Here is a 20,359-nt window from a genome sequence, read left to right as displayed (position 1 = left end):
CATCCATGCTCAAAAGTTTTGATGATGACTCTGACACTGATTTCAAGTGCACAATTCCACGATTTTGTCCTAAATGTAGATAGTTGTGCAACTAAAACTGCTATCAGTTTTATATCTATTACCTGTAAAGATTCTTAGTCTGTGAGTTTTATGGATTTAAGTCACATCTCAGTAAAGGTGTTGTGTTATTCCTTTCCTTATCATAACAAAATACTAGAGGCATGCTACTTTCTAAAGAAGAGAGGTTTATTTTGGTTCATGTTTTGGAGGTACAAGATCTTCAGATGGTCTTGCTTGCAGAGTCCTGTGGCAGTATGGATCACGTGAAAGAGACAGGGACCATGCATGTATATGTGTACACACATCTGGTCTCTGTTGTTATAAGGCCACCAGGATTTAAAAATGGAGGTTCCACCCTAATGACCTGATCTAATCCTAATCAATTCTGAAAGCCCTACTTCTGTAGTTGGGTCAAGTTTACACCTTCTTAATACTTCACAATGGGGATCAAATTTCAACAGATGGGACTTTGGGGGACTTCAAATCGAAACTGTAGCCCTGTTATAAAAAAAATGCATGAATCAGAAAGAAAAAAGGCCTTTTAAATAGACTTTCATTTGACTTTGTTTATTCTTATGTTAAGACAGATACTCATGTTTCATATAGTGTAGGGGAAGTCCCATTATTGATGCATAATGTATGTTATAATTGTGCAAAGAGAGACTGAACACTGGGTGATTAAAACATAATATTCTCTCAGCTAGTTTTGTTCTAGGCCAAATCTAGATTATATAGAAAGGACTTGAGACAACATTTACAGAGAATAATAGCTAGGGTGTCAGTTTGCCTTAAAATGGATTGCACTCAGATGAGGTGAACTGAACTACTGAACAGTAGATAGATGGTTGTATTCTCCTATGCTAATAGGAGCCACTGCTGTTGTGGACAGCTCGGGAGAGGGAGTAGAATGTACTCTTTAGAAACCTGTTTTTTTTTTTTTTTAGTGGAGACTGGGGAATACTTAGAAGTAACGGCATGGTGAAGTCATAGGGGACTATTTGGTTATCTCTGGTGGGTTTCTGTTTTCCCCTTGCCAAAAGTTTACATGTTACAAATACATGAGTCCTTTACACTCAAGGGATAAAAGGGCATTCTAGACAAACAACTGCTGCTGGAGTAGCTCAAGCGGTAAGAGCACTTGCCTAGCAAGTATGAGATCCTGAGTGCAAACCCCACTGCCACAAAAAAAAAAATCAATTTACAACTAAACAATTAGTACTTAGTAGGAGGTTAAAATGGTTCTTGCATGAATGAGCTCTCAGGTGACATGATGCTAATTTTTGTGACACAAAAATGGGAGGAAACAGTTCTGAAAGAAGAATGGGGAAGAGTGCAGTAGATTATGCAGAGCCCAGCCTCTCCTTAATACCTCACCCTTTTCTAGGGAAATGTAGGTTGGTCCCCAAAAATGTTTAAATTTTATCTTGTGGAGAAGATAGCATTGGGAATTCTCCACTTTAAAGGTTTACCCAATAAGATGGGAAAATTAAAGTTCTTAACATGTTCTCCCATGAGGTATAAGTTCCATCTAGACGTATGGGATATTTTTGCAAGATGATCAGTGGACTTTGACTGCCATTATGTTGCTGTAATTCTGTTGTCTTTCTCACAGGTTTCTTAAATTTTATGTGTTCAGTAAAACTCGGGACACAATATGAAAATACTATGTTGAGGAGGAACAATTAGGTATAAATTGTATTAGGAAATAATTCACAAACCTTAACTAGAAAAGATGAAAAATTTTATGAAGGGTTGATTCTAGAGAAGGAAGAGTATTTTACTCATAATCATCTCTGATCATCTCCTCCTGCAGGGACGGACTGCATTTGACTTTTGATAATGCAGTAGCTGCTGGCACTGGAGAGGTTAGTGTGAGCATTGCATTTGGGAAGTATGAATGCCTCTAACCGAGTTGACCTTGTACTATGAATTTTTTTATTTTGCCACTCAATTTCTCACTCATCAGCATGAGAACATTTGTCCCATAAGTACAGGTAGGGCTTTTTTGTTAAAGAGGAATGAAGAGACGTTGTTGTCCATAGAGAGAGAGCTGCATTATCTTGGTAGAATGTGGATTAAGAGGCTTACTGAGCTTTGCAGACTAACTTTTGGTTCCATAGGCATTGGAAAATGGAGTCATGTCTACATTCTATGATCTGTTTGCAGGCTTTCCTGTAGGCTGGCTGAGTAATCCACAATGTGTTATATGTAGATAGGCATGTTGACTTGGAATCATCTTGGTCCTTAGCCTTCTCTAGCTTGATGCCTGTTAAATAGAGTATAATTTATTAAGTTTTTAGTTTTGTGGTATGGAGTAGAGGACAATTAGGTAATGGTGATGGAGAGCTTTGAGCAATTTAATTGCCTCTTTTTGTACTAGTGTTGAAAAAAAGTTGAAAATCAGCTATTGAGTATCCTCAGTCAGTCCTACTTTTGGGCTAGTTTTCATGATGTACCAGTTACCTTTGAGTGGGCCTTTGTTAAAGGTCTTCATAAGGTTTAAAGCCTGTTCAGCTGGTGAATCTTTCCCCCTCATGTTTTCTTTTTCTTTGAGTAATTTGGTTGTTTGACTTGATATAAATTTTTTTGTCAGTGAACTTCACTAATATTAAGCAAGATATTCTGTGCTTTTATCATACTTTTTCCTCCCTAGATATAAGAACTACTCCATAAATCACTCTGCAAAAATTTCTGGAAATGCAGTTTTGAGAAGTTAACTTGGTCAGTTGAGGTTGTTATGCTGTAAGTGATGCTGGCTGTTGTGGCTCACTCTTGGGAGTGGAAAGCTGAGAGTACTGAGTTATCTTTAGATTATTCTTAACTGTGTTTGATAGGCAAACAAAAATTAATTATAATACAGTGTATACTGGATTAGGCTGTGCTTTCCTGGCATGCACTGGTACATGCCAGATTGGTCTTAGCAAGCTGTTTAGCAAGTTTTTCAAGTGCAGTAGACCCTTGGTATCTGCATGTATGTGGTTCCAAGGAGGTTGCCATTGAGGGAAAACTGAATGCTCAGGATGCAGAGTACAGTGCTGTACTGCAGCTGCTTGACTCATTTTTCTTGTATCACCACCCAACTTCCATTAAAGCCATATTGCCTTTCAACAACTCTAAAAATTTCACTTTATGATTTAAATTAAGTATGTTGACTATTACCTTGCTTCTGGGCACCATTTGCTTTTTGGGAGGTATGTTTTCACAAAATTAAGGGTAGAGAAGCACTCAGCAGATCACACATCAATTTAAACCAACTGATTACCTATGTGAGACTGACTTAGAACTTCTTTGTAACAACTGAGCAGTGTAATGTGTGTTTTCTCATGTTTTTTCAATGTTTTTAAGAATTTCTTTTATTATTTTTGACTGCACTTGGTCAAAATCATGTATAATATGTCCACTATAAACTACTGGGTAGCATTTAACAGAAGATAAATTGTGGTGGGGATTTGGGCAGCAGGCATTTTTAAAGAGGACTTGGCAATAGTCAGCAAGCTTCAATAGAAAGTGGACTAGGGTTTAGAGACAGACTTACTTTCCTGGGAGACCAGTTTGAGCATGTTTTCAAAAATTACATCACTGGTGTTGGGATGGAAAATGGGAATTTGGTTTCAGAACCTAAATGGTTACTTAAAAGTTTTGTTTTGTTTTTGTTTTCATGTAGTGTTGGGGATCAGACCCAGGGCCTTGTGCATGCTAGGCATGTGCTATGTCACTGACCTGTATCCTCAGCTGGACACATAAATCATGATAAAGATAGACATTAGTGAGTCAGATAGGTAGATGCTGAACATATTATGCTCTTGTAGTGATGTTGCTTAGGTCTACCTTAAGCATTGAGAGGGAATTAAGTCTTCAAATGATGATCATTGGGCTCAGCTGTGGGTTGAGGGAAGTTGCCAAGCAAAGACAGTCAAGAAATTTAAGTTAATTTATCATTAGTATTTGTATTGACATTCCATTTGCTAAGCCAGTGGTTGGTTTTTCACAAGATATGAATAGCAGAATCACCTATTGAGAAGTAAAAAAAAAAAAAAGTGTCCCTAGGTCCTACTCTCATAGGCTGGGTCCTGACGTGTCTTGTTAAAAGGCTTTCTGAGTGATTTTGATTACTTATTCTAGAACATCTGTCTTTGCAAAGCCATTGTGTGGCATCTTGCATCTTACAGCACAGTTAGGAATCACCACCATCATTTTCGCACCCAAGAAATCACTCGTTTTTGAGGTATTCCTTTTTATTTATTTATAAACAAACATTATTTATACGCTTCCTGTATCTCTCAGAGTATAGCATGTGAACATGTGGTAGCTTTAGATACTGCACGCACGATCTTTAAATTTAATTTTAATGTTTATAAAACAATACATAGTATCACAGAAAATAGTGGCTTTGAGATAAATCTAAATTAAAAAGTGTGCTGGTTTTAAATAAATTAATAAGAAAAAGATGTTGTGAATGATAGTTTTTTGTTTGCCAAAAATTATTTGAAAGACATATACATGTGTCTGAAGTTTGGGATATATTTCTTTTTTTTTTAAAAAACTGAAATCATTTTTAATAGAAATATAATTTAAATTCACAATGTTGAATATTAAGGAAAATATGTTTTGAATTTTAAAATTAACATTTCTGTTTTTATGAACTATATTAATACTTATTACTCTGTTCTTTTTGATATATAAAGGTTTTTTTTTAATTATTCATTTATTCACATGTGCATACATTGTTTGGGTCATTTCTCCCTCCGGCCCCCTCCCCCACGCTCTTCCCCCTCTCCCCCTCACTTCCAGGCAGAACCTGTTCTGTCCTTATCTCTAATTTTGTTGAAGAAGAGACATAAGCATAATAATGAAGACAAAGCGTTGGGATATATTTCTTTATTGATAGTGTTTAGAAATATATTTGATTTATATATATTGATCTTCTAACCTACAACCTTGTTGAACTTATTAATTCTAGTAGTATTTTAATGAATCGCTTTAGCCATCTTCTATTTTCTCCCCCACTTCCACATTACTTTCTCTTGTCCCTTACTCTACTCTGTATATTCTTATGGGAGCCTTATCCAAACTTGTGGTTTTTGACCACTTAAATGGATGTGGGTCTCAAAAATTTGTTTCCCAGAAAGCATTCGGAGTACAGAGCTGCTCCTTAACACCTGCTTGTAGAATATCTTGGACGGCTTACGACCACTTCCTACTCATTATATTTTAACAATAGCCATAATTTTTCCCCTCTAAACTTGCTTCCTGTGTTTCAGAATCTCAACGTGTAGTATTTACATCAAGCCTAAACCTGATATTTATTTTAGATAACTCTTAACTTATTCCTAAGATCTTCTAATGTTGATTCTCAAATCTGTCTCCTCTCTGTGTCCAGTGTCATTCTTATATTTTAGGCATTTGTCACTTCTTATGTGATTTACTTAACAAGATTGTTTTTTGCTTCTGGTTTGATCATCCTCTAATTTGTTTTCGATTCTTGTGTCAGAAAGGACTATGTCCTACAGGCCTGGTCATCTACTTCTATGCTTACTCTTTCTCTGATTTCTTTTAGCTTCAGGATAAACATTCGGCTCCTTGGATTAGTATTGAAGGCCCTTTGTAGTTTGGTCTTTAACCTCTCTGGCCTCCTATCATATCCCCTCCTATTTTCTTTCCTCTACACTAATGGTTGCTAGGTCTGTGGGTTGCAGTCAGCATGCCCTTCCTGTAAGGATGATTATCTTAGGCTTTGCAGGCCATTATGGTGGTCTCTGTTGCAGCTACTCAGTTCTTCCAGTGTAGTGTGAAAGCAGTCATAGACAATATGTACATTCTAGTAAAGCTTTATTTACCAAAAATAGATAGGAGGCTGGATTTTGAGTGTGTGAGAGTGAGGAGGAGGTGGCTGTCCTTTGCTGACCCTTGGGTAGATTATTGCAGGCATGTTGTACATTCTTGAGTTTCTTGCATTGCTTTCCTGTACATGTGTGTTACCTTCTAAGTTAATTCTTCTTGAACTAACCTTTTTCTCTAGTTCTCTTGAGTTTCTTAAAGTGTTTTTGTTCCTTAAAGACTTTGTGATACAGCTTACCACCCTGTGTAGCATGGAAGTCAGTAAGTAAGGCACCCATTTTTGCAAAAAGAAGGTGCTTTGTTGAAGGTCGGTCAACAAGGAGATAGAAGGCATGCCCAAGTCTGTCTCCCCAGTTGGCCAGTCAAGAGAGTTTTTAAGGGCTTTTGGGAGAAAATAGTTCTGTTAGTATTTTGGGTCTTGATTTCGAGCAGTTGCATTGTTTCAAGGTTTTTACTGTTTTAGTCCTATGCAGTAATTTCACAGTCAGGACCTCTATGTTTGGCTCTTGATTGTAGTCCATTTAGCTCCTGGTTCTGAGTATCTGATTCCACTGGTCTGAGATTTTCTGTTCTTTCCACCTATAGGTTATCCTTAGGATAGACTTAAGGAGCCTTCTAGAACTGTTCTGTCAAACATCTTACACAGCTGTTAAAAATGAGGACATTATTAAAAAATGCTATCGGTAGAGGAAAGAACATAGTTCCATTTTGATTTGGGTGTTATAGATGGAGAGGACAGTATGGGGATTCAGTAGAGTCAGAGTGGGAAAAGTACAAAGGGTTTGTTAGTGTCCACTAGAGCAGGCCAGCTGTGTTTGTTGGTTGGCAGTGATCAAAGTCAGGATTCTGTCCTCCCATGGATAAAGTACTAGAGACAGAGGTCTTATTTTTCTGATGATTATACTCTTGTGAATGATGCAGGTCCTTGAGTGATGCTTCTGAGTTGCAAGAGATATTTATTCACAGTTGTAAGCCCCCTTTAGCAAAGGCATTTCTGCCTAGGCAGAAGGTTACGGCCTATTGAGCAAGGGCTTTGTTTCAATTATGCTTCTTCTTTGTTTTCCTCTGCCTGGGATGCTTTTTAAAAAAATCTGTCTGTTGTGTAATGTTTGGTTGTGCAGACCCTTTAGATTTCATCCTTATGTTGTTAATGTTAAATATATCTAGGAAGAGTAGAGTAGCAGAGGTTAAGTAGCAGGTACAAAAATACAGTTTGATGGAGGAATTAGTTCTGGTGTTCTGCAGTACATAGGGTATCTGTAGTCTATAATAATCTGTGGCATATTTGAAAGTAACTGGTAAAGAGGAGTTTGAGGTTTGGAACACATAAAAGTGGTAAATGTTTGAGGAGGTAGAAATGCCTAATTATCCTGATTTGATCGTTGTACATTGTGTACATGTATCACTTTATGGTATTTTCCCCTTAAATATGTACAAATTTGTGCCAGTTAAGGAAAGCATGAGCATACTAATTTTATTCAGCAGATAATAATCGAATAGGTTTTGGCCTGCCTGCAGGCAAGCACCTTTTTATTGGATGGTACCTTCAGTGCTTAGGGTAGAGCCTGGCATGCAGTACCTGTCAGTACATTTTGGTCCAATTGTTAAATTATTTGGCTTTGTCAAGGCATATAAAAAGAGAGAGAGCAACATTTATGCACTGAATTGTAAATTCTATGAGGACAGGAGTGTTACCTATGTTATTTACGCTCTGTTTTCAGCACCTAGAATAGGGTCTGGCACATAATTTGTGCTCAATAAATACTTTTGAATAAATAAATGAAAGCTGGACTTTGGAAGAATTAACATTCTGGACCTTAGGTCAAATGATTTAAGAATGAAAAGCTAAAACAGGTGTTTTCAAACTTTATTTAGGTGAAGTTTTAGTTGTATCAATTCATAAGACTGTAAACTACTTGAGGGCAGGGAAAACTTGGTTTCTTCATATGCTATTTCCTTTTGCTAGCACAGTATGTTGCAAATTTTAAACACTCCCCAAATCAATATTGAATTGACATTAATTGAAGTTAAGATTATGATGGAACTCCAAGAGTGTTGGTACACACACCCGTAATCCCATTACTTGGGAAGCTGAGTCAGGAGGATCATGAGTTAGAGGCAATCTGTGGGACATAACAAGACCCTGTGTAAAAAAGCCAAATAAACCCCAAAAGCCAAAAAAAGATTACAGGAGTATTATAAAACCTTTATTAATTGATTACAGGATACTTACATGTTCTAAATCTTAGTCATCATAATTCTTTGACATGGTATCATAACTGCTGCTGTGTGTATGAAGAAACTGAAGCTCTCGGAGGAAAGATGGCACTTCCTATTTTGTGGTAAGCTCATGCCTGGTAAGCTCTTCTCTCTACCAGGGGTTGGCAAATTGGCCTACGAGCCAAATCTGGCCTGCTTCCAAAATAGATTTTACATTTTTTTTTTTGTTGTTGTTGTCGGCTGAAAAAGAACACAAGAGCATTTTATGACACATGAAAATTGTATAAAATTCAAATCTCAATATCCAGAAAGAAAGTTTTGTAGGAACATAGCCATACTCTTTTCTTTCTTTTTTTGACATACTGTCTAGGGCTTTTTTCATACTGTGCCATAAACGAGTAGTTGTGAAAGAGACCATATGGCCTACAAAGCCTAAAATATTTATAATCTGTCCTTTTTGAGAAATCGTTTTCTGACTCCTATGCTATCCAACAATGTATCTGATATTGATCCAGTCCTTCTTGGGTGGTACAAAGTAAGGAGTATTGAGTTGTGCAGATTTCCCATATGTCTTGATTCTAAATTCTAAATTAATTTATAGGCATCCTTAAATTTTAAGTACATTGCGTGCCCAGTTCTCAAGTTGCCAGGACAATGATTCCATTACTGAGCTAAGTAGTCAAGAAAAATTCCCATGCTTTGCCTCTGATAAGTAATCATTCAATGTAATTAATTTTCTGGGATCAGAAAATTAAGCACATGTTGACTAAATACATTTTTTTCCCTGTGGGATTTTATTTTATTTTTTTAAATTCATTTATTCACATGTGCATATATTGTTTGGGTCATTTCTCCCCCCAGCCCCCTCCCCCCACCCTGCCCCTACCCTGTCCCCCACCCTCCCTTCGCTTCCAGGCAGAACCTGTTCTGCCCTTATCTCTAATTTTGTGGGAGAGAAGACATGAGCATAATAAGAAAGACAGCATTTTTGCTAGTTGAGTTAAGGATAGCTATACAGAGAGATTCCTAGCATTGCTTCCATGTACAAATGTGTTACAACCCAAGTTGATTCATCTCTAACTGATCTTTACACTGGTTCTGAATCCCCTTCTCGTGTTGACCTCCTTTAAGGTTTCTGTATTAGTTCCTCTGCAGTGGGGACATCAAACACTTTCATATTTTGGGTTTTCTACCTATTCCTATATCTTCCGTATGTGCTCTCCCCTTGTCATGTGATCCAAGTCCAACCACATTGCTGTATTTGCCCTAGATTTAAATACAAGGGAGAACATATGATTTTTGATTTTCTGAGCCTGGTTGACCTTGCTCAGAGTGATGTTCTCCAGTTCCATCCATTTACCTGCAAATGATAAGATTTCATTCTTCTTCATGGCTGAGTAAAATTCCATTGTGTACAAGTACCACATTTTCTCGATCCATTCATCAATAGTGATCTTGGTTATTTCCATAACTTGGCTATTGTGAATGGTGCTGCAATAAACATGGGTGTGCAGGTGCCTCTGGAGTAACCTGTGTTGCATTCCTTTGGATATATCCCCAGGAGTGGGACTGCTGGATCATATGGCAGATGCATGTTTAGATTTTTAAGAAGCCTCCATTTTTTTTTCCAGAGTGGTTGTACCAGCTTGCATTATTCCCACCAACAGTGGATTAGGGTTCCTTTTTCCCCACATCCTCGCCAACGTTGGTGTTTTTCATGATGGCTATTCTAACAGGGGTGAGGTGAAATCTTAGTGTGGTTTTGATTTGTATTTCCTTTATGGCCAGAGATGGTGAGCATTTTTTCATGTGTTTTTTGGCCATTTTAATTTCTTATTTTGAGAAAGTTCTGTTTACTTCAGTTGCCCATTTCTTAATTGGTTCATTGATTTTAGGAGAGTTTAGTTTCTTAAGTTCCCTGTATATTTTGGTTACTGGTCCTTTGTCTGATTTATTGCTGGCAAATATTTTCTCCCACTGTGTGGGTGGTCTCTTCAGTTTAGAGACCATTTCTTTTGTTGAGCAGAAGCTTTTTAATTTTATGAAGTCCCATTTGTCCATTCTTTCTCTTAGTTGCTGGGCTTCTGGGGTTCTATTGAGGAAGTCCTTGCCTATACCTATTAGTTCCAGAGTGTTTCCTGCTCCTTCCTGTACTAACTTCAGAGTTTTGGGTCTGATATTAAGATCTTTGATCCATTTTGAGTTGATACTAGTACAGGGTGATAAACATGGATCTAGTTTCAGTTTCTTGCAGATGGGTAACCACTTTCCCCAGCAACATTTGTTGAAGAGGTTGTCTTTTCTCCATTGTATACTTTTGGCACCTTTGTCAAAAATAAGGTGGGTGTAATTGTGTTGATTTATATCCGGGTCCTCTATTCTGTTGCCACTGGTCTTCATGTCTGTTTTTGTGCCAGTACCATGCTGTTTTTATTGCTATTGCTGACTAAATAGTTTGATGCTTTATAATTTGATCGACAACGAACTGTGTTTTCTGAGCTGAGATACTTATTCAAGCATAATGTAAAGCAGTGGATGTCTACATGTGGTCCTTGGACCAGCAGCATCAAGATCACTGGGTATATTATTAGAGATGCAAATTCTTATGCTTCTTCCTACTCCTGCTGAGTCAGATGCTCTGGAGGAGTGGTCCAGCAGCTTGATTTAAGAAGCCTTCCAGTGATTCTGATTTCTGATGCACACTTGATGGTGGATAATGGCTCACCTAACAGATCATGAATCTTTGTTTTCTTCATATAAGTGCTTTAGTAAATAAAGATAGGCAGAAATTAAAATATTGTAGTAGTAGGATTTATGTAAAGAATCTTTAGGATATACTAAAATGAATTAAGTTTGGGAATATTTCAGTTTTCCCAAGGGAGGAATGGCTTATTGCTATGAAGTATTAGGTAACATTTTTAAACCATCTTGGTCTTAAGCATTTGTTTCTTCCTTTTTCTTTTCTGTGCTTAGTATCTAACCTAGGTGTTCTTTCACTGAGCTACTTCTCCCACCCTTTTAGCATTAAAATTTTTGAACATAGAGTATCTTCTTCCCCCTTTCCTCCTTTCTTTCTTTCATATGCCTTTAAGTGCCCTGATCCTTGGACAGAACACCTAGAAGCATTTATTTCAAACTTCATTGACTTGAAGGAATTTTAAACCACTAGATGGCAGATTCTTTCAACAATTATTGGACTGAAGAACCTTTGCAATAAACCATTTCTAACTGTTGGAATCAATTTTTAGTGTAGCTCCTAACTTTCATTTCATTGTTGTCATATGTGGTATCATGCTTACGGCCCTGCATCCTGTCTATACTTTCCTTTTTCAGAAAGCCTTGACCACCTCTGTATTACTCCCTCCTTTTCTTCTCACCTCTGTCTTTATTCTAGTTCATTTAATTCATTCCTCTGTGTATGTGTGTGTGTGTGTGTGTGTGTGTGTGTGTGTATGTCCCCATCAGTCAGTTTATTTTTGTTGTCTGATACTGTGTTCCTGCTTTGAGTTTTAGACTCTTAGACTATCAGAGCTGGAACAGACTTCATCTATCATTTGGTTCAATGCCTTCATTTCTCAGGAGGGAGAACTGAAGCCTAGAGAGGTTAAGCCAAGGACAGAGACTATGTTTTATCTTCGTGCAGTTACAGTTCTTCACACACAGTGCTCAGATAGATGTTTCTTGAGTGAAAGAAACATGGGTGGTAAATATGGTAAATGATACAAAGATGAATAAGACATAGTCTCTGCCAACAAATGGCTCTCCAACTATAGCAATGGAAATGTGACTTAAATAACTGTTATACTATAAAGAGTAGATAGTGATAATTGCCCAGGAAGTGAGCAAGATAAAATATTTGTATTGCTAAGGAACTTTCTGTCCTGTTCTTCCGCTTGCCCTTTAGAGGCTAGAAGCACTCACTGCATTTCTCCGAACACACCATGTACATCTCAGCTCTGCCTCCTGTGTATCATGTTCCCTTGGCTTAAAGTGCTGTTTACTTAACCTGCTTATCTGTCTGGGAAATAGTTTAGAGTATAAACCTTTCACTAATGCTTCCCTGTGAAGCCTCCCCATCTCTTCCCTTGTGCTCTTAGTTTGCTTCTTACGTTTCTCTTGTACCTAACTTTAAGGTTGCTGGTCAGGTCCCCTACAGCAGTGGTCAGTGGTCACTAATCACAGTACCTGTTGTGGACTGTGCTCATACTTATTTCCATGTGTGAGTTACCTATCAAAGGCTCTGAGACATAGAAAGGGACAGACATGTCCCCAAGAAGCACACCGTATGTGACACTGCTGTGTAAGATGGTGCTACACTAAAAACTGATTCCAGAAACAATTAGAAATGCTCTGTTCTTCATGCTTAGGACATTCCTCAGTGCTTACGGCATAATAGTTTGTGCATAGCAAGTATTAATGGAGCGAAAGGAATATCTCAAGATTACATCGTACGTTCTTGTAAAGGTATTTGAACCTTATACCCCTGGTTCCTAGACCTATGATATCTCCTGTCATTTTCCACAGAATTCGAGGTCGAAGATTTTTAGGATAGTCTCTCTGTTTTGATTTCGTTAAGGTAAAGTAAAAGTTAATTCCCCCATAATCATGTGCTATAGAGTAGAGAATTTAATTTATAATCTAAAAACTCTATTTTATTTTATATCTATAGGATAATTTGGAAGTTATCATAAAATAGAAATAGTTATATGAACATATAAAATTATCATTTATATGATATTTTAAAATGTGATTCTGAATTTAAGCACTTAAATAAATGTCTTGGGTATTTAAGGATTTAATGGTTACCACTGCATATAAATATTCTCGGTGGAGGAACTTAATGTAACAGAAAATAATATTTATGATATAAATTATTCTCTATTGTCTGTGAACTTAATTTCTGCAAAAAATCTAACCATTATTTCAGTAGGCAGAGAATACTTAAGCTGTAACTATTAATGTATAAGCAACTTCAAAATGTCATGAAGCAAATTATATGCCTTTTGCCTTCTCTAATGTATTTATGGGTTGATGCAAAGTGTTGAAGCCAATGTACTGAATTTTTTTTTCTCTTGGCTTTATTAACTTGATAAATTTATGTGTATAATTTGGGATGCTGTATCCTGGTCTTCTCTTTAGGTTAGAAACTGGGGCTGTATCTCAGTAGTAGAGTCCTAGTCTAGTATATTGGAGGCTTTGGGTTTGATCCTTGGTATGGCAAAAGCAAACAATGGGGGGCAGGGGAGAACGAGAATGTAATATGCGCCAGTTGTTTTCTACTCACAATAGACAAATAAATATTAAGTTTGTGGTTTTTTTATTTTAGCTAAGATGCACAAAGATCTCTGAGTAAGAAATAGTAATAAAAAAAAATTTTCTGCACTGTTCCTTTATCTTACTTGCTCCTCTTTAGAGACCGCTATCTTGATTTTGGTGTGTGACCTTCATATATATCGTATAATAGATATAAATATATATATATATTTTAGATTTGTCCTCTTTGCGTTACGAATGCAATCGCACTACTAATTTATAAGAGTCCCTAACTTCTCTAGAGGATGTAGTGGTTGGTGTGAATCTGTGTTTGATCTGCATTTTTGGCTTATATATATATTTTTTTGTCATTTGTTGTTTTTTGTTGTTTTTCCATTACTCTTTTGGACTGGTGGGAGATCTTTACAAATTCTCTATACTGATGTACTGTTAGTTTTATGTGTTGTAAACTTCTCCCAGTGTGTGATTTGTTATTTTATTTTGTAGAAAGAAGTCTTAAATTTTGATATGGTCAAATCTGAAGGAAAATGTCTTAAGAACACAAAGACAGGAAAGTATTTCTGGGTCAAGGTGCACAAAGCCCAGCTCGTAAAGGGGAAAACTGTTCACTGCAAATTGATCTGGCACTCTGCTTTCCTATGTGAATCTTAAGTTTGTGTGGTTTTCTTAAATCAGTTTGTTCAATTCTTTGAGAAATTCTTTTAGGATTTCATTTGAAATAGTATACAATTTATGTATTAATTTTAGAGGACCTGGTGTTGAGAATCCAACAAAGTACATGGCATCTTGCTCTCTTTATTTGTATCAATATCTGTCACTTTTTGAAAATTTTGTTTTTTATAAACATATATTGTACAAAGGGGTTTCATTGTGATGTGTTTATATCACAAAGCTGTACTTTGAGCAGCTTTACCCCCTCAGATATTATTTCTTACCCCTTCCTTTGGTTTTTACAATTTTTTAATGGGGTACATTATTCTGTTTCCATACATGTGGAAAGTTTTTTTTGGCTTACCATTCTTGGCTTTTCATTGTCTTGTGCTGTTTTTGACCAGTGTGTGACACCCACCTCCCTCTCTCCCCATTGCTGTGACTCATCTTATCACCTTATGTACTTGCACATTGCTGCTGAGACCTAGCAAGAGTGAAGACAGACAGTGGGAAGATGGATCTCTGTGGGATTTGTGTTCATTTTGTGCTATTAAAGGAGAAAGTTGGAACTTTACATTCACAAGTCACTTGGCAAACATGTATTGGGTATATGGTGTTGGACCTGAGCTTGTTCTCCTCTATTACTTTGACTGGCTTTATTTAACTTATATGGCTTTACCAGTAGAACTGAATTCCTCTTCACATCTGGCCATAGTTGCCCTGGAAGCCTACTCTGAACACTGGGATCATACTGGAGGACATTTATTTATTTGGCTAAGTACCCCTGCCAGCCTGCTTTTATTTTTATTTTGTAGGTTAGCCCTAGTCAACATTTTGAGTCTTGTAAAACAATAAGGTATTGAAACAAAAATTAGCATCTTGTATTCGGGCTAGCATCCCTTGGCATTTATAGTAGAAGAAAATCTTCAGTAGATTTCAGTTGGCTTGTTGTTTTCTAATTTGGCTGTCATCTGTGGCCACTTTATTCTACACTTCCACACATTCTTCCCTATTCTTTGTCCTCTGCTAATTAGAGAGTAAGCTTTTGAATGCAGGGAGCATCCCGTGTTCGTCTCTGTACACTCAGCACCTGCACATTGTCCTGCACACAATAGCTGCCAGCTGTCTGTTCTGTGAACACGTCGATGAAGTCCTTTTAAACAGTCCTGCTTGCCTGCTTGAGCACAGACATGTGCTTCTCTGGCTGGACCACCCGTGTCCCAGTGCTGCCACCATGTGGTAGGAACAATACGATTACTTCCATTATGCTATTCCTTTTCCACTTACTCTTCAGTCTGACCTGAATGGAGGAGACACTGCGTATCTTTTGTTACCAGTGGAGCTTATCGTGTTGAAGCCACTTTACTGTAATGTCTGAGCACAATATTTATCAATACCCATAGAGAGGAAGTATAGTCTACTATCAAGACCAGGAGATAAGAAATCTGGAGTCTCAGTTCTGTAGTTCCTGTGGTAGATCAAGCAATTTAAAGTTCCATATATATGTTTTCATAAATAAAGTCAATATAATAACAGAAATTGTAAATAAATTAGAATATTTAATGTATTATATATGCCTTAATATCAATATATATGTTGCAGTTGATCAGAGGGAAATTATTTCAGTTATAAAAGAACTGTTTATTGTTGCTTTTAAGGATTTATTGAGTTTTTATTATAATTATAGGTTGTTGGTTTAAAGGTATGTTTTTATGAATCATATGTCTTCTGCTTGAAAAAGCATTGTGACTAAATTTGAACTCTAACTATTCAAAGTTACCTGTTTTGTTTTTATTTTTCTAGGGGAGTTTATTCTAGCAAATGGGTTTTTGGAAAAAATAATTCTTTGTGGAGAATTTGAAGCCTGAAGAAAAATAGAGTAGTGTCTTGACTCCCCTGTGCTTATCATTCGACCACCAGCTCATGCCCAGTTTGTTGCCACCCTCCACCCAACCTTCTCTGGATTATTTTGAAGTGAATCCTATACAGTATATTATTTCATCTGTAAATATTCCAGTGTATTTCTACCAAATAAGGACTCTAAAAACGTAAACATTATACCATATTGCATCTAAAAATTTAGCAGTAATACATTAGCACCTTCAAATAGTTAGACTATTATCTCTGAATTCATTGATCTGCTCTTCATTTTTTTTCCTCTGTGTGTCTCTTGCTTTGTGTGTGTGTGTGTGTGTGTGTGTGTGTGTGTGTGAGAGAGAGAGAGAGAGAGAGAGAGAGCAAGAGAAAAGAAAGGAGAGAGACAGAGGCAGAATATCTTGTAGTGTCATTTAACGTGTTGGTTTTTTTTATTCATCTGTATTTTTTCATAATTGTCAGTTAGGTTTAAAGGGGTAATATGATTTTCTGTATTAGATATACTTTTTTGGGGAAATATTTTAGCATAACAGAATCATTTGAATAGAATGAATAATCTGGTCAAGTAGCTTGACTTGGGACCAAAATCTCTTTTGTCCTGTGAATAAAGATACCATGTTTTATCTCTGAGGATTTGCCTACAGTAGAAACAGCCCAGGCAAAAAGTTAATGAGACCCATCTCAACAAACAAGCTGGATGTGGTGGTGCATACCTGTAATGGTCTGAGGCTAGCTCTGGGTAAAAAGTGCAAAACCATCTTGGGAAAATAACTAAATTAATAAAGGGCTGGGGGCATGGCTCATGCTGTAGAATGCCTGCTTAGCAAATGGGAGGCCCTGAGTTCAAAAGTTAACTTTAGTTGATGTGCCAGTCCTAAGGAAACTTATAAAGTATGTTTTCTTTCACCTTCAATTTCTTTGCAAAACCTAGGATATCTCAAGTTTTGGGTTTCCTATGAGTATGGCATAGAAAAAGGTAAATCATATGTGTGATCAAGTGCATTGTCTTTTTGACAAAATGTGAACCTAGTGATGTCAGCCATTTGCAAGTTTTGATTGAAAAGTGGTTCAACACTGTGTTCTGTCATTTGGGACAGTATAGCCAGGGTGGGGACAGCACCATGTGGATGTGGTTAGGGAAACCTGTGTTTGAAAATATTTTTCTTCCTCTTAAGCAGGAAAAAGGCAGTTTCTAATACATGGGGAAACAGTTTAATTACTTAAAAAAATTAAGCATTGCCTCCTGTTACGCTATTGTTTGTTGTCATTGGGAACAACAGATAACTCCCTGAATTGAAGTCCTCCTGTTAAAGTATCAACACTTTATGCCTTCTAGTTTTTTTCTCTTTTTAATAAGTGATTGTGATGTCTGTTATCCAGGTCCCTGCCAGCTGCCAGGTGTCCTGAACCTGATTTAACTCAAAAGATCATGGCTGCTTGGGTTCCCGTTATTAACTTTTTAGTTTATATAGGACTTGCATAGTAATGTGTTTTAACTTTTAGTGTATGTTAGGTTAAATGGACACAACAAGCAGAGAAGTGAGTCAATCATAACCCACCCAGGAGCCTTCTTTCTGAATACCTATTGCTGTGTAGCTCTTTCCCATTGAGCACTCCCCAGTGTCATTTCTTTCTGTATGCTGTAATTATGCCCTCATTCTTGCTTTAATTAATCCATGTGATCTGGGTAAAGCTGCACAGAAGTTTACTAATACATATTGGTGTCCATTCAGGCAGTTTCTTTAGTACACAATGGTAACCTTAAATAATTCTTCCTCATTTTTAAGTTCTTATCAGAGTTTCAGGTGCCTGAGTGTTTACTTCTGTGTAAGTGAAGGTGAAATTACACTTGGAAAGCCATTTGGTTTCCTTTTGTATGTTTCATCTAAAATTCTAACCTAGGCTTAACATGAAGTAATTTTAATTTAGTTTTCTTTGGGAAGGTGACTTTTTCTACACAGTTTGTTTAGCTGTTATCTTGTTCATATGTGTAATTTATTAATTCTTTTTATTTTCTCATTTTTAGACTTCTTCTGGTTGGTGGATGTGAAACTGCTGAAGTGGGTGTGTCAAAAGCTTCTAGCTGTGGCCTTTCTGCATGGAGAGTTCTTTCGGGGTCACCCTATTATAAGCAGGTTACTAATGGTGGAGACAGGGTTACTGCGGTAAGCATTAGCTATAACATTTTACTTTTCTAATTGGTTTTAGACAAATAAACTGTGAGATTTAGCAGAAGAAATTTTGTCTTAAATGAGGAAGGTTACTTAATGCTATTGCAATTCAGATATCAAATTTAATAAAGTATGTGAATTCAACTTGGTCTCATTTTTAGTAATTATCCTTTTAGATATTAGAAAAGCAGCCTAGTAGTTGTCCTATTGCTTATATTTGCCTGTTTATAGATTAACATTTATTAAGCTTTTTCTTTTTTTGTTAGCAACCACTCAGAGTGCTTTGAGGTAGGTGTTGGGATTGGCCTGAGTCAATCAATGAAAAAGGAGAGTGTGGTTAACTAAGTTGTCCTGGCCAGCAAGCTGAGCAAGTGAAGAATTGGAGCACAAAGTCACAGAAGTTTCCCAGTACACATTTTTAACTACTATGGCATATTTTCTTCCATATTTGTATTGTCTATTCATCTGTTCATCATTTTTTCTTTCTGGAATTATTTATTGGGCTTCTGTGTGTGTGTGTGTGTGGGGGGTACTGGGGTTTGAATCATAGCCTCATGCTTGCTAGGCAAGCACTGTACGACTTGAGCCATGACAATCTTGGGCTTCTGTTTTGTATCAGACACCCCTTGTATTAATCAGCCTTTTCTCACTGTGACAAAATACATTTATTTTGGTTTGTAGTTTCATAGACAGGAAAGAGAGAGAGAGAAAGAAGGGGCATGGTTCCAGTAGTCTGTTTAAGGACACACTCCCAGTCACCTAATTTCCTTCTGCCAATTGATGATTAAAGGATATCTGGAGGATTGGTAGGCATTGGTAGATGGTAACTGTGTCTACCATATTGGTTGCCCTATAATATTATGTATCTTGGCTGTGTGTATAAACTACATGAAAGCAAGCACTTTATCAAAATTATGCACTATGCACTTAGCACGTTGTCTATAATGAAGTGTGCAGTTATGTATTTTTCAAATGAAGGAAGAAACCAAGAAATTAAAGAGAAGTACAACATAAATGAATATGTTAGGCTGTTTGTTTTGATAATGAATGTGTTTGTCTTGCTATTTTTCTTAACATGCATTGATTTCAAAGATAATCTCCTAAAACAGTGAATGGTTTGGTACTGAAAAGGAACTAATGAAGAAGTACTTTTGAAAAGAAATATTTAGTAGTTACAGTAATCTTCCATTAACATTATTATTTTTAGCATTTGGTGTGTACTGAAATATGATTATGCTTTAGCACAACAAATTAATAGTTTTTAAAAAAGGTCGACTTATGGTTTATATGGCACCAGACATTGTAGCTCAGCTTGTTGTGCTGTGCTTTGTGCTTTTCCTTCCATTTTCATCCATCTACCTGCTTTATCACCCATTTATTCTGTCTATAGAACCTAAGGAGGAGGGAAGTTTGGACAGTATCGGCCACTTTTCACAATGAGGAGCCTAAGGGCCTGAGTGCTTAACAGCTTAGAGTATGGAGGCAAGGATGGAGCTGATTTTCTAGATCCTGTTTAGCATTTCCCCTCCTATGGAATTATGTACATGTCTAATCTATGTTTTGATTGTAAGATAACCTACCTCCCTAAAAACAGTGAGGTATGAATTTCTTGTACATATTGGACCTGCCCCCATACATAGAATTTGAATTAAGAGCCTTGTACTTGCTGGGCAGGTGCTCTACCACTCGAGCCATGCCCCAGCCCTAGACACATTCTATTTCTTGTTTGTAGAAATGGACACTTTATGTCATGTTTGTAGGAATTTATCTCTGATTTAGTTTAGCTTGTGGTTTTATATGTGAGATATATCAGGAAGATCTTGGAAAGAATTTGTTAAGTTTTCTTTTTCAAATCTGTCTAAAGCAAATAGGATGCCTATAGCTTATTTCAAATGGTTAAATTAAAATACAATGTTTAAAAAAGCATGTGTATATACAGGGAGAGATAAAACAAATGTGACAAGATATACATAACTGGTCAACCCAGGTGAAAAGATGTACTGGCATTTCATTGCATAATCATTTCAGCTCTTCTATAGTAATGAGATCTCAAAGTTAAAGGCAAGGTAAAAAGAGAAGAAAAAAGAGTTGTGCATGGAGGATACAAGGAGAGGGGTAAAGTTGGTGAAGTATGAGTGTGTTTTGGTACAGCCTAATCAAGTGCATTGTGACATAGTGGCCCTGGAGAGGGGAAGTCAGGGAATACTGTCACATAATAGGAAACATTTTCACCTTGGCTTCTTTGAATTCTATTGAGCTTTTACTTTGCT

The 20,359-nt window shown here is 36.8% G+C and overlaps 1 protein-coding gene across 2 annotated transcripts in view; it reads left to right on the top strand.

Annotated features, from left to right (window-relative positions):
- The window catches only part of Nbas (NBAS subunit of NRZ tethering complex), a 361,792-nt gene that overhangs the window by 39,988 nt on the left and 301,445 nt on the right, over window positions 1-20,359 (top strand). For both annotated transcript variants that reach the window (XM_020168280.2, XM_074049201.1), the window contains exon 10: window positions 17,945-18,083. In XM_020168280.2, coding sequence (XP_020023869.2) covers window positions 17,945-18,083 — 139 coding nt within the window. The remainder of the gene's footprint in view (window positions 1-17,944; window positions 18,084-20,359) is intronic.

This window comes from Castor canadensis, chromosome 12, assembly GCF_047511655.1.
Source record: "Castor canadensis chromosome 12, mCasCan1.hap1v2, whole genome shotgun sequence".
In the NCBI taxonomy this organism is placed as follows: domain Eukaryota; kingdom Metazoa; phylum Chordata; class Mammalia; order Rodentia; family Castoridae; genus Castor; species Castor canadensis.
This window is presented reverse-complemented; position numbering and strand designations above follow the sequence as displayed.